The sequence below is a fragment of the Orbicella faveolata genome, unplaced genomic scaffold, assembly GCF_042242905.1.
Source record: "Orbicella faveolata isolate gen_17 unplaced genomic scaffold, um_ofav_v1 contig_34, whole genome shotgun sequence".
Classification (NCBI taxonomy): domain Eukaryota; kingdom Metazoa; phylum Cnidaria; class Anthozoa; order Scleractinia; family Merulinidae; genus Orbicella; species Orbicella faveolata.
Genome location: NW_028301563.1, coordinates 30,890,029 through 30,905,000, shown reverse-complemented (window position 1 = coordinate 30,905,000; position 14,972 = coordinate 30,890,029). Strand labels below are relative to the sequence as shown.

The window sequence follows — 14,972 nt, the reverse complement described above, 5'->3', positions numbered from 1 at the left end:
CAAATGGCAGTCACGTGACCTCGTTCTTGGTGCATTCCAGTAATGACAACATAATGTGGATGGTGTACAAGGACAAAACAAGCGGAAAACCAAAAGTAATCTTTGACTCTACTGAGTTTTCACATGCATTCTTTTTTCAACCAAGTTTCCCCTGTCCGCCAAATTGATCAAAACAATTTCATAATTAGTTCGTATAGTGTGATCGTCCGGGTCAGGGTAGTTCTGAAAAGAACTGTTGGTGACTGACGTTTCGACAACCGAGCGGAAGTTATCTTCAGGGACAAGTGAATAGTGTTTGTCAGTCGATAATGTTTTTAGTCTGGTTCGTTGAACGTGATTGGTCAGTTTAGCCATGATGGTATTGGCTGAAAGACTCGTGTAGAGTTTGTCATCAGTCATTAGTCGGTTTCGATCCGTCTAGTGTTAGTCAAATTGGTCTCACTTGACTCTGAAGATGACTTCCGCTCAGGTTGTCGAAACGTCAGTCACCAACAACAGTTCTTTTCAGAACTACCCTCACCCGGACGATCACACTATACGAACTACTGATACTCCTGGGTTCAAACATTTACTAAATTTCGTAATTATTCCTGGTTCGTTTGGTGTCGTATTTTTTCTCCATATAAAATTGTACGCTTTAACTTACATCTTTGAATTTGTCGCCAGTGTATATTAATTTATCTTTTTTCGATGCAACCCCACGGCGTAAAAATTGCAAAAAAAAAAATAAAAAAAATAATAATACTTTATTCAAATACAGAGTACAAAGAGTATTTGAAAAGGAGGACCATGAGGTTATCCCTATTTAGGTCCCCTAACTAAAAATTACAATCTAGAATTTAAAATTGTAAAATATCTATTACGTAAATAATTAACAATTTAAAATTTAAAAAATTGAAATATCTGCTAAGTAAATAATTGACAATCTAAAATTTAAAGATTTGAAATATCTATTATGTAAATAATTAACAGTCCAAAATTTAAAATCTAAAATATCTATGATATCTATAATATTAGGTACTGTGGCATATAATTAATGAATATTCATCCACTTTTTAAGGCTTGATTTGAACCTGTTTGCATTGCAAATAAAAGGTCACTCTGTGTTTTAATAACATTCAGGCCACAAAAAACCCCAGACATTTTAGGAAAAGTTCCAATGAATCACCGTGGCACGAATGCTTTTCCCTTCTGGAAACAAAATATAATGTAGTTGGCTTTTAAAAATTCTCAACACCATCTCTCTTAGGAATTTACATGTACAGCTAACAGCAAATTTCCGCCGGTGAAAGTATCCGTTATCAGTCCTCCAATCATCGGCCAGTATTTACGCATCAATCCGCGCTCTTGGAGGACACGCTTGTCGATGGCAATTGAATTCTATGGATGTTATCTTGTGGATAACAGAAATGGTGAGCGACTTATACTTTATACCTGAACTGTTCAGGTTTTCCGCATAGAATAGAAAAATATGCGGCTTGTTTTTCACATATGAATGTGCCATAAGAACTCAACAAAATTGCTTTACTACTTCATGGAAAAAATGTTACTGACACAATAAGACCCAATATTGGGGCAATTTATTTGCAGACTTGGTCAAGTATTTGGCGTTTTATTAAATTTAATTGAGATGACTGACTCCATATGAAAATAGGCCTTCAGTTGAAAGGAACCGGCTCGAAGTGTAATTGTAATTAAATCAGTTACTTTCAAAAGCCTGATATTTCACGTTTTATTATGTTTTTTTTCCATAATACAGTTCCTCGCCCCCTTGGAATGGAGTCTGGTGCCATCAAAGATTCCCAGATAAATGCATCGAGTGAAACAGAGAACGGGACTCGGGATCAGTCCCGTCTCAACTCGGGACCAGAAAAAGCATGGTGTGTTCAGGAATCGGATAGTGTTAGGACATTAACTATCAATCTCACAAAACCGTACTACATTACTCAGGTAAGAGTTTTTGCACAGAAAAAGAACAACCCCTGTGGGAACATAATGTAGGGTAAATGGCAACGTACTACATATACTAAGAAAGAGTGGTAAGTGGGGATGGGGGTGGGGGGTGGGTGGTGGGTGAGAATGCAACTTGTGATGTGTGATTGAACCGTATTCTACAGGATGAACAATACTTTTTGCTACTCTCGGGCTACAAGTGAGAATTAGGCGCCAGGTCAAGTAGGTCCAAATGCAGGTGACGATTGTAGTGCTTGCTTATTGGACAAGGGGGTCCATAAAAGAGGGGCCATTTACGATTAAATCCAATGGGATCATCTGAGGATTGAAGAGAGTAGGGAGTAGAGGGTTTCACCCTCAGCTATTTTACATACAATCCTGGCCATAAGTTGTTGGGACACCTCCCCTTTTGCGCGCAGAAAACCACGATTTTAACTACGTCCTTGACGTTTTAGGGAAAGATGAATAGAAGCAAGTATAATTGACCCCCTTCCCTCGAGCAATGTTGAAAGAAAATGAAGCTATTCTGAAGAGTAGATCGGATGGTGTCAAAAAGGAAAAAGGGAAAATAGAAAGTGGTCAGACAGTTGTGTTGGAAGCGAACGTGATTGTTGAAAAATCGTTATTATTGGAATAAGACGTGGATATCCATGTCATTGTCACTTTAGTTGGAGAAGACTGCTCTAGGAGGCAAACAATTCTTGAAACGTGGCTATTCTGAAGCTATTATCAAGGGGTTTTTTTTGTTTTCAAGATTTTTATCAACATTGACAGGGGGGAGAGGGGTAGGCGGGCTTACGCGGTCTTGGTCTTAAGAGAGCCTGCCTGTGAAGTCATCTGCCATAAACTGTCCCAACACTTGTGACCAGGATTGTAGACACGTTAACAAAGATTGTTGCTGTTGTAGTTTGTTGTTGAAGCATTACCCAAAGTTCAATATTCAGCTTTTAACATTTTGTATTAAATAGATCTCAATGCAGGGAAAACTGTGTCACCCGGAAAATGAATGCGAGCCTCCCCCTGAATTTGTCTTCCTGGCATTTGATGGGAAAATCGTTCAAGACCACGGAAAGAAAAAGGTATCTAAGAATGATATCACAGACATTTTTTTTATATCTTACAATAGTTTTTTGTTTGCCTCTTTGGCAAACACTACACACATATCCGGAAGTACTATGCTTCCGAAATTATGATGCTAATTATCCATGTTTGTGAAAAGGTTGTTCATTAAATTGAAACGGTTTTTCCAACTTTGTTTTTGTAGCGTTTCCAAGGAAACCAAGTAGACCATGTGATTACGCACACCTTGATCGTACCCAAAAAGGCTTCGATGGTCACCTTTGATCTCAGTGGCACACAAGGAAAGAGATGCATGCGCGTGGAGGTGTATGGGAAGCCAGTCAAAGAAGAAGGTGAACAGTACTTTGTGAAATTTAGCAATAAGCTTTGGGATAATGTCCAGTTTTCAATACTGATATCTATCCCCATGGAAGGTCATTGGTAATTCAGAGGAGGTGGGGGTGGGGATCTCAAAAGCCACAATTTTTAAAGTGAGGTGTGGAGCTGAATTAGAAATTCGGGAATGGTGATAGAGTTCAAACCAAAGACTGTCTAGGAGCTTGGGGTGTGGACATTTTCTGGAACAATACAATTATCAACCAGAAACTACTAAAATGTGTTAAACCAGTGGGTGAGGAAAGGGGAAAAAAGAGGGGTTGGGGCTGGGATAGGTACTTCCTACAGTGTAAGCTATACCTTATAAATGTGCAGCGCAGGAGGTACGGGTTTTAAGCTTTTTTCTAGAAACTCAAGAAGGAGGGCTTGAGATTTTGCTTAAACTGATAGTAATGACATAATTAAGAATGGTTTATTTTTTGTTTTCATCTTTCAGAAACCCCAGCAGTGGTAAAGCGTGGCTTTCTCTGTGCGCATGACGGCAATGAGCCGATTGTGTTTCTGTGTTTTGGAGAATACAGTGAAGACGACGTGTAAGTGTTCATGTAAACATCTTTAATAGCATATTCTTTAGTTCCAAGTAAAACCCAAGTAATCATTCTAAACCAATCGACTTTCGAAGTACATAGCTAACGAAAATGTGCGCGCGTAAGTCATGATTGGCCTCGTTTTATTTCTGATTGGATGAAAAAAAAAGGCGTGAGTTTTTCAAGCCAGTTTTGAAGCGAAGCAATGCAAAACCAATTACTTTTCCACACTCAAGTGATAAGCGCTTTATAACCTTTTTTAACTTTACAAAGGTCTTGCAAATTTTCGCTTCAAACAGCTACAATCTTCGAGGCCATGAAAAGTGGAAGCTTGGTGCACAACATTGAAAAGTCCAGTGTTAATAATTACGTAATTGTGACTGATTGTATGCCCTTCGTTCTTATGTTACAGGTTTCCAAGAAGCACATGTTTGGGGACCCAAAATGAAGGAACATCTCACTTCGGTAAGATTACAACTAAAAGTGATCCCTAAACTTGTGCGGCTATGTAACCAAGAGTGATCAAAATGAAATTTCTCTTTGAAAAGTAAACACATACTATAGCACACTGGGTAACTTGAGTACTGATCAAAATTGCGTTGATCAAGATCAGATTTCTCCTTGGAATATCAATTCACACTCCATCACACAGGTCATGAGAATTTACCGAGTGATCACCACTGAGAAATTGTCTTTATATTTGAAGCAATTCTCCTAAGTAGTATTGTAAGAAATTTACGGAGACATATAAGGAGAAAATCCATGTTGGTCATGAGGCTTTAAGGGTTACAAAGCAGTTTCAAGAAAAGAGCAGAAAACTAGAATTGAAACCAAGACAAGTGCGAATTCCAGAGGAAACGGTCCGAGCGTCGGAGCGAAGTTCAGCACATGCGCTCAATTAAAGTACAAACAGGATTTTCTGGTTCGGCTTTTTGGTTCTGCCTGTCAGTCTTGTCAGGTTTTTGTTTCCGTTGAAAAGAGATTTATTAAGATATTGTTTTTCTTTTTGTCTCGTCTAAGCCCTTGATCCAACCTTATTTACAATTCTGGCGTTTGATCCCGAAAATAAACGTCTATACGGTGTCAGCAAACGTCACCGTCTGTACATGGAAAGTGATGACGTATATGGCCGGCAGTGGCACGTGATATTGCCTGTTAAGTGGGCGAACATACGGGACAAGCCGGGAATGCAGTTTATCATTGAAGTTCCATTTGTGCCAGAAACTCGTTTCACTCGGCTTCCAGCTCCAGAAGTGACGGATACTGACGTCCAAGACAATAAATGGGGAGGTCAGTCACTGATACAGATAATTACTAGGATTTATTTATGAATGCTCCCATTGTGCAACTATGTCCCGTGCTACAAAATCGATTGAAGACAACACATATAACTCGGCTGATTTGATAGCTGTCACCTGATCTCATAGACGAGTAAGAAACAAACGAACTGAGGAAGCCACATTTTAGGTGTAACTATTTATTCGAGTCACATTGTTAGAAAATTATTTAATCCAATGAGCTTCCATTTATTTCATTCAGAATTCCACATTTTGTAATTTTAGTGAGAAGGAGAACCCATTCAAGAGCAACTTTTCTTCAACAGCGCGCGCAAATGATGCGTGCGGTCCAATAACACCAGGCACGTGCGTTAAGTTAGCAATTAGTGCTAAAATAGGACCTGGTGATAACCAATCAGATTGAAGAATCTAGTTACAGTTATGATTATCATCTTTATAGGATCTTCTCTGGGTCTTCACGTGTTTCCTCCAGTTGTGAACAAATGGCTGTTGGTTGGTTTGTGGAGGAATCACGGTGAGTAAAAATGCTAATCTTGTGCTCAGATGCCATTTGTCTGAAGCCTTTCCCAGGCTCTCGGTCAGTCCTTGCATAAGGCCGGCGCGTCTGACATTTGAATTGACCAATCAGGATCCAGGAGGCGGGTAAATCTGCACTGTCGTTACGTCAATGCAACTTTTCTCGTTCGAGACGGCATGGAATATTCACGAAAAGGGATTAATAATTTCAAAACCATATCAGATTGCAAGAACTGGAAATTACGAAACATTTTGTTTCTCCAATCTTTTAATTTTGCCCCAAAAATGGGTCGCCCGTGTGCGGCAACTCTTTCGTTGTTCGTGAGCATGGTCGCCAGGTGTTATTTTCAGTTTTTTTGAACAAAATATGTTGTTCCTCGTCAAATTAAATCCAGAAGCCTCGCGTTTAGTAGTAAAGAGGCCAACAAAACTTTAGCATCGTCTTTAATTCTGTTAGCTACTAATAAAACGGCTATTATCGTTCATTTCGGTAGTACAGTTCAGTTTTGACGTTGTGACTGCCGCTAGTACTACAGGCGCTGTCGCCTCATGTAGGGTGAGGACGAACGCAAAAGTGGGAAGGGTAGAGCGGGATTTGGAAAAGAAAAGGATTGGGCGTCGCCTGCACGCTTTTTGGATCGTCCCCACTGACCTAGAGCCTGGAACAGGCTACTCGTCTGACGTCTGACATTGAAAAAGGAGCCTTTCGCTTGGCAGTGTGAAATCCTGGTTCTAGAATTAACATTTTTCTCTCTGAGTGGTCAAAATTTTGCAACGCGAACCGGTAAAATGGACCAATCACGAATTAGTGTCGGCGAAGTTAACTTTATTAAAACATTACACAAATGAAAAACACTTTTATCACTTCATGTCTGGCGGGAATGAAACTTTTGAAAGAGCAATTGTAACACTTGCCTGCCTGCCTGGTTGCTACTGGTAATTAGCTGACCATTAGTTACACTGATCATGACATTTTTAACGACAGTACCATTTTTTTTCGCTCGTTCCATTCAGATTTTAGCCCGTGTCAGAGCAGTCCTTGTATACGCGGAGGAACATGCAATGTAGAAAGCGAAGGATACAGCTGTGACTGTTTGCCATTTTATTCTGGTCGCCACTGTGAGGGTAAGTTTAAAACCAGACATTTTAGCTTGAACCGAGTCAAAGTTGCACCAGGGAGGGCAAGGGGGAAAAGGGAAAGGAAAGGGGCGGCGGGCGGGGGAGGAGAGCTTTTCGGCGTTTAACCAAACCCAAAAATTAAGAACATATAAGAACACACCCTAAGCCTAGAGTCAAAAGAGGTAGCTTATTTTGTGATAAGATGACATGAGAGAACTTTGTGAAAAGACAGTATGAATTCCTAAGTCTAGAACGTCCATTAACAAAATCAATTTATAACGGACATATTTGAACATAAACGATGCTAACGGCTTCTCTCATTGTATGGTTTATTGCAAAACAGTCATCGGTTGTATGGTTGGACTATTCAGCGTGAATCGGTCTGTTGTTTATTGGAAATGCAGTTGTAACAAAACTACAAAAAAAATGAAACTTAGAAATACTAACTAAAGAACATTATGAGAACGTTTCGGAATTCAATTGGCCAAAAAGTGAAGAACTTTCAGCCTCGGTTCGGAAATTAAACGTTCTTAGAAACAGTGTACAGTCTGACGAGGTAGCTTTTTCTGCATTTTTTCATGTCAGGATTTAGTATGATAAAATTTCACAAAACTAAATCGTGCTAGAGACATAAAGCATCTTGAATTTTAGGCTGCAAATCCAGCGACCTCTGAAGCGATGAGAGGCGCTTGTAATTTGTAGATTATTAAAATTCTGCATTGATGATTGTATTTTTTACTTATCACTGAGACGTTCTGCCCAGACATAAGAGTTTTTATGGTACCAGTATAAAACGAATATGAATTTTTAGGTAATATGGCAAGGCTAAGATGTATGTACATTAGATAATTATCTTTGATAAGACCTTTCCTTTTTTATCAGAGACCAATTAGATACAGCGTGTAAATTAAGTGCAGTCAATTTTCATTGGTTTTTAGACAGCCTGGCTGACTTACAGGAATCAAATATTTTGAACAATAATGTCAGCCACTTGGCTACTTTACAAAACTGGTTAAAACCAGTCATGCAGAGTATAAACTCTCAGTGGACGCGCTGTTGGCTTGCATCAGTGGATGGCTGGGCAAGCACTACTTTCCATCTGTATTGCGACAACAAAGGACCAACAGTGACAATCATCCGTGTGGGAAAGTACATCTTTGGGGGATACACGAGTGCATCTTGGGGTTAGTAAGCATTTCCTGTATATGTAGGATTTATCACTTCTAGGAGCACATCGCCTCGCATCAGTTAATCGTTAATCCAGTTATGAAATTAGTTTCAATAATTTGAGACGAAACTTCAACCAAGAGTTCTCTTGACAAAGGTAATCCATGTTTGTAGTTTCATCTGTACCTGTTAGTTGAAAACATTTTGACATCTCAATGAAACGATTCCAACTATATGCAATTAAATCATGTGTTTTCGTGGGGTTTTCACGATTAAGTGCAAACGAGGGTAATTCTATTTTTTACCAATTAGTCTCCTTCACTTGTTGGTCCAAATACAGTCCCAGTTAGACCGCGTTCTTGTTCTCACTGGTGAACAAGCTAGGCTGGAGACCAGTAATATTTAGGCTAAATGGAGGATCTCATTACCAGTATGTTACATACGGCTGCTCTTCATACGGACCCACATTTGGAGGTGGACATGATATTCAGATTGCCTCCGAAGCCTCGTCAAACTAAAATTCATACTCAAACCTTGGAAATACCTACAATCCACCATCTGGACACAGCCATGGTAGCGAGTTCACAACATCATTCCTAGCAGGAAGTTCTCACTTGAAACCAGACGAAGTGGAAGTCTTCTATGAAACTGGCTACAAATAGAAAAGTTTACATCTGCAGCAGGAGCGTAACCAGCTTTTGAAAAGTTGTAGACAGCTTCATGAAATAAAGCGTCGAAGGGAATTAAATGAACCGGTCTTCAAAAGAATAAAACTCGAAGGAAAGTTTTGTCAGAACAGAGTAGAGGATCTGGATGAAGTTTAATCGAATACATGACTAGGTTTGATCTAAACAAATCTTAACTCACAAACACATAGGGTCTGAGTTCCATACTACGTCAACCTCTATGTTCAGAGCGGAAAAACGTACTGCGCAGCTTTCTGCGCATCCCTAACCCCACTTGCGGGCTCAGGTAATAACGCGGGCTGCAATGGTGGAAAGAACGGCGGACTGATAGTAAGGGACGGACTATTAGAAAAGTGAAGGGAAGGGAGGGGGGTGGCCGCAATTTTGGCTTGCATGAATCTTTTTTTTCTGTTGAAAGTTCAAGATATTTTTCTTCAATTGCAACCCTTTACACGAATTTTTTAAAATCTGCTTCTTACCATATTTGCCTGCCCATGGCGCGCGTTTGCTCTGGGCCTCTATGCGGTGATCTTCCCTCGCTTGGTGAGACGGTCCCGAGAAAGCGACTCCAAAGTGTTGACGTTGACGCCTGCACCTAGGTCTTTGAGGGATTCTTTGCAACTGAGCGCTTGCTGTGACGCAGTTCTCCATACAGCAGCCGTTTGGGCAGTCGACTGTCCATTCAGACAACATGGCCAGCCTATTTCGCTTTTGCTTTCTGTAAGAGGTTGTGTGCACCGTTAGAGGACTTCCATGTCTAGAGTTTTATTCAGCCTCCTGATGTGGAGCAGTTTACGGAGACAGCTCAAGGGAAAGTTGTTAAGCTGTTTGGTGTGTATTTTGAATAAATGAAAGGGTTAATGCAACAGCTTTTGCAAAATGTACACCCAGTGGGAGAGGAGGAAGCGATCAGAAATCATTTTAGTATTTGATAGATATTGTTAATTTTTTTTATACTTATTTATTGTACAATTTTTATAAATGTTTTATAATAAATACCGAGCAATCAAAGAAAGGGAATTTGAGTGAGTTATGTTGCTTTTATCTTGTCTGACAAGTCACTCACGTCCTATTTAAATTTGAGAAATAATCAAAATATATCAGAAGTTGTGAATAGTTGAGATAGAAGATTTGACAAAAGTATGAAGCTGAAAACAAACACAGTGGCTTCATATAAATGGGATCCAGTGACAAACACTGAAAAAATTGTCAACATTTTAAACACCTTGGCTGAGTTATAATTAGACTGGTTTGATACCAAAATGCGACCCTTCTTCTGCATGAATTTATTTTCCGTGGGTTTCTCTTTGCACGAATTTTTTTTCCTGCCATTTTCCCTTGCTCGAATCTTTTTTTTCCCTCCATTTCGTTTCCCACCAAAACTCGCACATGTTTATTACCTTTCTCCGCTCTGACATCCTTATATATAGCGTGGGGAAGGGAGAGTTCAGAGATTTAATTGGACTAGTTGGGAAGCAGGGCGAAAAGGGCGGCAGTAATAAAAAAGTAGGGGGTGAGTGTATTCTCTAGCCACACAACGAGAAAACCAATACGACCGTTGTTGATCTTCTCAGACTGTCTTGAAAGATTAAATTTGGCATTTAACGAAGATTTCTTTCTCTTTTTCGAAACTTTTCACTTATGTGGAAGTACCTATCCTTTTTCGTCAGCAACAGAAGTGTTTTTTTGAGGCAATGCAACGAAAATAACAGTTCTTTCCATTGCGTATTTCAAATTAGGCTCCAGTTGTTCATATCACTACGATTCAGCAGCCTTTCTCTTCTCATTGGTTAACAAGCCTGGTTGGCAGCCACTAAAGCTAAATCAAAGAGGACAGTATAGTTATCAGAGAAAACATTCCATCTACAGCTGCTCTGATCGTGGACCATCATTTGGACAAGGACACGATATTTACATTGCCAACAACGCTGCATCAAACACCAACTCTCACGCTTTAGACCTTGGATACACCTACAGCCCGCCACCTAACAACAGCTATAGATCCTCCTTCACACAATCATTCCTGGCTGGTAGTTACAACTTCCGACCTGACGAAGTCGAAGTCTTCTATGAAACTACTTGAAGAAATCGCGGAGCTTGGAGTCTTAGTTTTACACGCCCTGTTCAGTAAAATTAAACCTTTGCAAATATATTTAAGCAATAGACCACAAGTTTTTATGGTTTATAGGCTGATAAAGCACGCGGGATGTTGGAGTCTTCGAGTGTTCTTCCAACATCCCAAGTGGTTTATCATGCCTCTAAACCACAGAAACTTGTGGTCTATAGCTTTTATATAATAATTCAGAAGACACGCGAAATTTCCATGAGTTTACTGCCACAATAAACCATAGCTGATTGACCAATCAGAGCGCGCGCATTCATTAAATTATTATATAAAAGGGTATATACAAACTGTTAGTAAATCAAAGAAGTGCAATACAATCTGAAAATTCCAATATCACAGATGATATGTCAATCAATAGGTTAGTACAAAATCGAGTAGTCATGTATCCTCAATCTACGATAAACAGTTTTCTTCGAGCTTACTTCTTTGGAAATAACCAAAGAACCAAATTAATGGTAATTACCATGTGTTGTAACACATGGCTCCGTATTATAACAAGCTATAACGTTAGCCGAGCTAATGACTTCTACAAGAAATTCTACTTTTAGTCTTTCACGTAAGTCACGAAAACGCGCCGATAGGAGTAATTTTTGTCATTAGAATTCCTTTCGTATGTTTTGATTAATACCTATATTGTTTATCCGCCAATCGGATAAAAGAAGATAACACGTGTGTGTATCCAGAGTAAAACCTTAGCGGCCAAATGAAAAAATTTAACGTTAATTAATAAATATATTTATTATATGGCTGTGTCTCACAAGGACTGGGAACTACCGAATTCACGAATTTGATTGGCTGAAGTCGATATTGACTGCGGTCTAGATTTTCCCATCTAGACCGGCATCTAGACCAATTTCATTTTGCGTTGAAAAAGTAGCAAACTCAAATTGATACAAAAATGTTCACCGTTTTCTTTTATTTTCTTCTCAATCATTTATGGAAGTGCCAAAAAGCCTGATGACAAAAAAAAGTAAAGAGGACGAGCAAAATTTCGGCAGGTTTAAGTTAAGCTCATTTCCGTTTGCAAGTGAAATGTCAGCAAACCAGTTACATTGAACGAATTAAAGCTTTCTTCTTTGCCGTGTAATAAACATCTTAGTAACCGAGCTAAGTCGGTCTGTATGGGAGAATCTTGACCTCGGTCAAGATTCTCCCATACAGACCTCCTGCTCGGTTAATAAGAGCTAAGTATTAATCTTGATGCTGAGTTTCAACTGATTGAATTCCAGGAACATCATACCAGGATAGGTTAAAAGTCACAGGAATCCACCTGGTTTTGATTTCTTATCTTATTCAAGTTAAGTGGATTTAGAGAAAGTAGATTGAGAAGGGATTTTTTTGTTCGTAGTAATTAAGATCTTTTGCCAAAAATCTCTTGCAAAGAATCAGACTCCCATCCATGGAAACTCGAAGAATCCAAGACATGCTATTGTATATCGGACAAAGCTCCATCCGCAAATGGAGATTTTATCACCTTACGCTCATCGAAGTATAATCTTCCACATGACTATATCCTTTCTTTGCCGAAATTTAATACGACTGATTATGGCCTCAGATCATGGAGGTATTTTGCTGCAAAGAAATGGAACGAGTTAACAAAATAATGATATTAGAACTGAAGTAGGCATTATTGAAATGAACAACAAAATTCGATCGCTTAAGTTTGACTGATATCGAAATTTATTGTAATTCGATTCTCTAGATTTTTAGTTCTCTGCGTTTATAGGTTGATATGATCAATTATTGTACATTTTAGTTAATTTTTAGAATATACTAGGGCCGTGGATTACCTGTAAACAAGGTGGATTACCTGTAAACTAGCTGATTAGCTAAGCGTTAAATAAAGTATAGTATCGTATCGCATCTTTTGAGAGTGCAAACGTAGAAAATAAATACAAGTGTCAGACACACCGTTATAAAAGCTTGTTACAATAAAATAGAGCAGGGTGAAAATAACGAGTTGTTTTCTGTTTGTGTTCGTTTTCTTCCAAGAGGAGACAAATAATTTTTTTCGTAACTTCTACTGTGAGTTCCCAATTTCCAATTTCCACGCGTGTTTTTTTCCGTGCGGAAATCTATCAAATTTGACAGTATTTTGTATTTATTTTGTTCCATATCTATCAGTGAATTTTCTGACCAAATTTCATGGAAAACCGTCAAATCTGCATACCCTATTAATTCATTCAAAGAGAAGGGATTCTAGCTCTCGAAACACGAGTGCGAGTTTTCGCCTTCTAAAGACTTACAAACATATCACGCCTTCACAGAGGAATGTGTCAACTTGAAAAGACACGAGCCAATGAAATAACAGAACCCCTAGCGTTCACAGTATGCAAACTTGTGCTTCGCGGGCATTAATTTTCTTGATCAAAAAAAAAATCGACCAATATAGCCCCGCGAAGGTTTGAAGCAACCTTAACGATGTGCCACAGTCGCGTTCTCGGTCTTGGGATTGTAAGATCCTTTATATTTTCAAAATTTGTCCCTCGCTTGAACCTCCGCGCGTTTCTTTGATGGGTGAAAATCTCTCGAGTTTGACAGTACTAGGATTGGAAATTTTTGCCCATATCATTTCTTCTTATTTCTTTCCATCCTTGCGCGTTTAGCGATGTGCCACATTCGCGTTTCGTTCTTGAGATCGCTAAGATCCTTAAAAGGTGTAAATTTAGCGTTCCCCCTGATCTCCACGCATGTGTTTTCCGCGTGCAAATCTTTCGAGTTCGACATCGAGTGGATTGGAAATTCTAGCCCATATCATATTTTTGTGGACTTGGCGTGATAACTCAAGATAGTTTTTTTGCCGACTTCAACATGTACTTGTAGATGAGGCATGTTATGGGAATGGCCTTGTAGAGCTTCAGTAATATGTGAAAACGCAGTTTGTTGACTTGAAGCATTTTGTACAGACATGTATCTCGGCTCTTATGGAAATCGAAAGTGTGGCAGCTCTAGCGAGCTCGTAATTCAATTTGTCGTCATAGTGTAGAAGCTGTTGTTATTTTAGGGCTAGGAGCATTTTTTTTCTGTCGTTTGTTCTATTGCTCTATCAAAGGGTATTGAGCCACGTGGAAATCAATACTCAATGTATGATTTTGAGGTTGTATTATTCTGTATTATTCTACCCTTTTTTTATGGGGGGCGTCGACGGGTCGTTACCTTCAGGAAGCCAGAATGTGTAATACTGTAAACTGCTGCTTACAAGCCCTGGACTTATACAACTTTGTAAAGGCTTCTAGATGGGCTTATAAACGGAGGGGCCTATATCCGGGGAGACTTATAACCGGAATAAAAGAACCGTTTCGAAACGAGCTATAACTGGGTTGATCGAAAGAGGTATTTCATTTACTGCGGGTTACTGTATGAAACACCATAAGAAAACCAAACCAAATCAAACGAAGGAAAGTTAGAGGAGGGCTTATATCTGGGGGGTGGGGGAGGGGGGGTTTGACTGGACGTATTTTTGGTTTGCAGGTAGGTGGGCCTATAATCGGGGAAGGTGGGCTTATAAGCGGTAGTTTATGATATGAGTGCCAATAGAGCTCTCATGATCCTGTTATGAGGTTAATGATATCATTCCCCAGCTGTTAAAGGGGCGGGGTTTCCTGTTACCATGGATATGTCGAACTTAAGAAAACAACCACTACTACTACACCACCACCACTACTACACTCTTGTCAGTCCACTCTAGAAAAGTCCCCTTGCACTTGCAATTCCAAAAAGCTGCCCATGGTATAGGTAATTTTATGGGTAATTTTCCGGAATCATCTAATCTCCATGAGTGTTTTGGGGGTGGTTATCCAAAGAAGGGCTTTTTATGTTTTACAACTACGTAAAAACTGCCTGATCTATGTCCTGGGAGGCTGGCTTCTCAAAGTATGAAGTATGTATCAGCGGAGGCTCATCTTTTTTAATAATGCTGCATCACAAAAACAATGGTCTTCGTCTGAGTTTCCCAACTATTATGTCTATGTGAATGCATAATTCCTTCAAACAAATGATCTCTTCCGTCAAGTTTTGTTTTGAACATCTGGCTGTTTCTCAGAAAGAAATAAGTGCCCAGTCCTGAATAAACACCCACCCTTGAGGTACCAATAGTAAATAAGTGTCCGGGCACTAAATCAAATCA

The 14,972-nt window shown here is 39.4% G+C and overlaps 1 protein-coding gene across 1 annotated transcript in view; it reads left to right on the top strand.

Moving 5' to 3' along the window:
• LOC110048906 (uncharacterized) overlaps window positions 1-12,802 on the top strand; it is an 18,726-nt gene extending 5,924 nt beyond the window's left edge. The window contains exons 6-17 of the mRNA XM_089270769.1: window positions 1-95; window positions 1,250-1,412; window positions 1,760-1,950; window positions 2,922-3,032; window positions 3,218-3,365; window positions 3,845-3,941; window positions 4,348-4,400; window positions 4,956-5,225; window positions 5,673-5,747; window positions 6,764-6,874; window positions 7,807-8,052; window positions 10,461-12,802. The exon at window positions 1-95 is cut by the window's left edge and continues 16 nt beyond it. Coding sequence (XP_089126895.1) covers window positions 1-95; window positions 1,250-1,412; window positions 1,760-1,950; window positions 2,922-3,032; window positions 3,218-3,365; window positions 3,845-3,941; window positions 4,348-4,400; window positions 4,956-5,225; window positions 5,673-5,747; window positions 6,764-6,874; window positions 7,807-8,052; window positions 10,461-10,804 — 1,904 coding nt within the window. The 3' untranslated portion in view covers window positions 10,805-12,802. The remainder of the gene's footprint in view (window positions 96-1,249; window positions 1,413-1,759; window positions 1,951-2,921; window positions 3,033-3,217; window positions 3,366-3,844; window positions 3,942-4,347; window positions 4,401-4,955; window positions 5,226-5,672; window positions 5,748-6,763; window positions 6,875-7,806; window positions 8,053-10,460) is intronic.
• The last annotated feature ends 2,170 nt before the right edge of the window (window positions 12,803-14,972 follow it).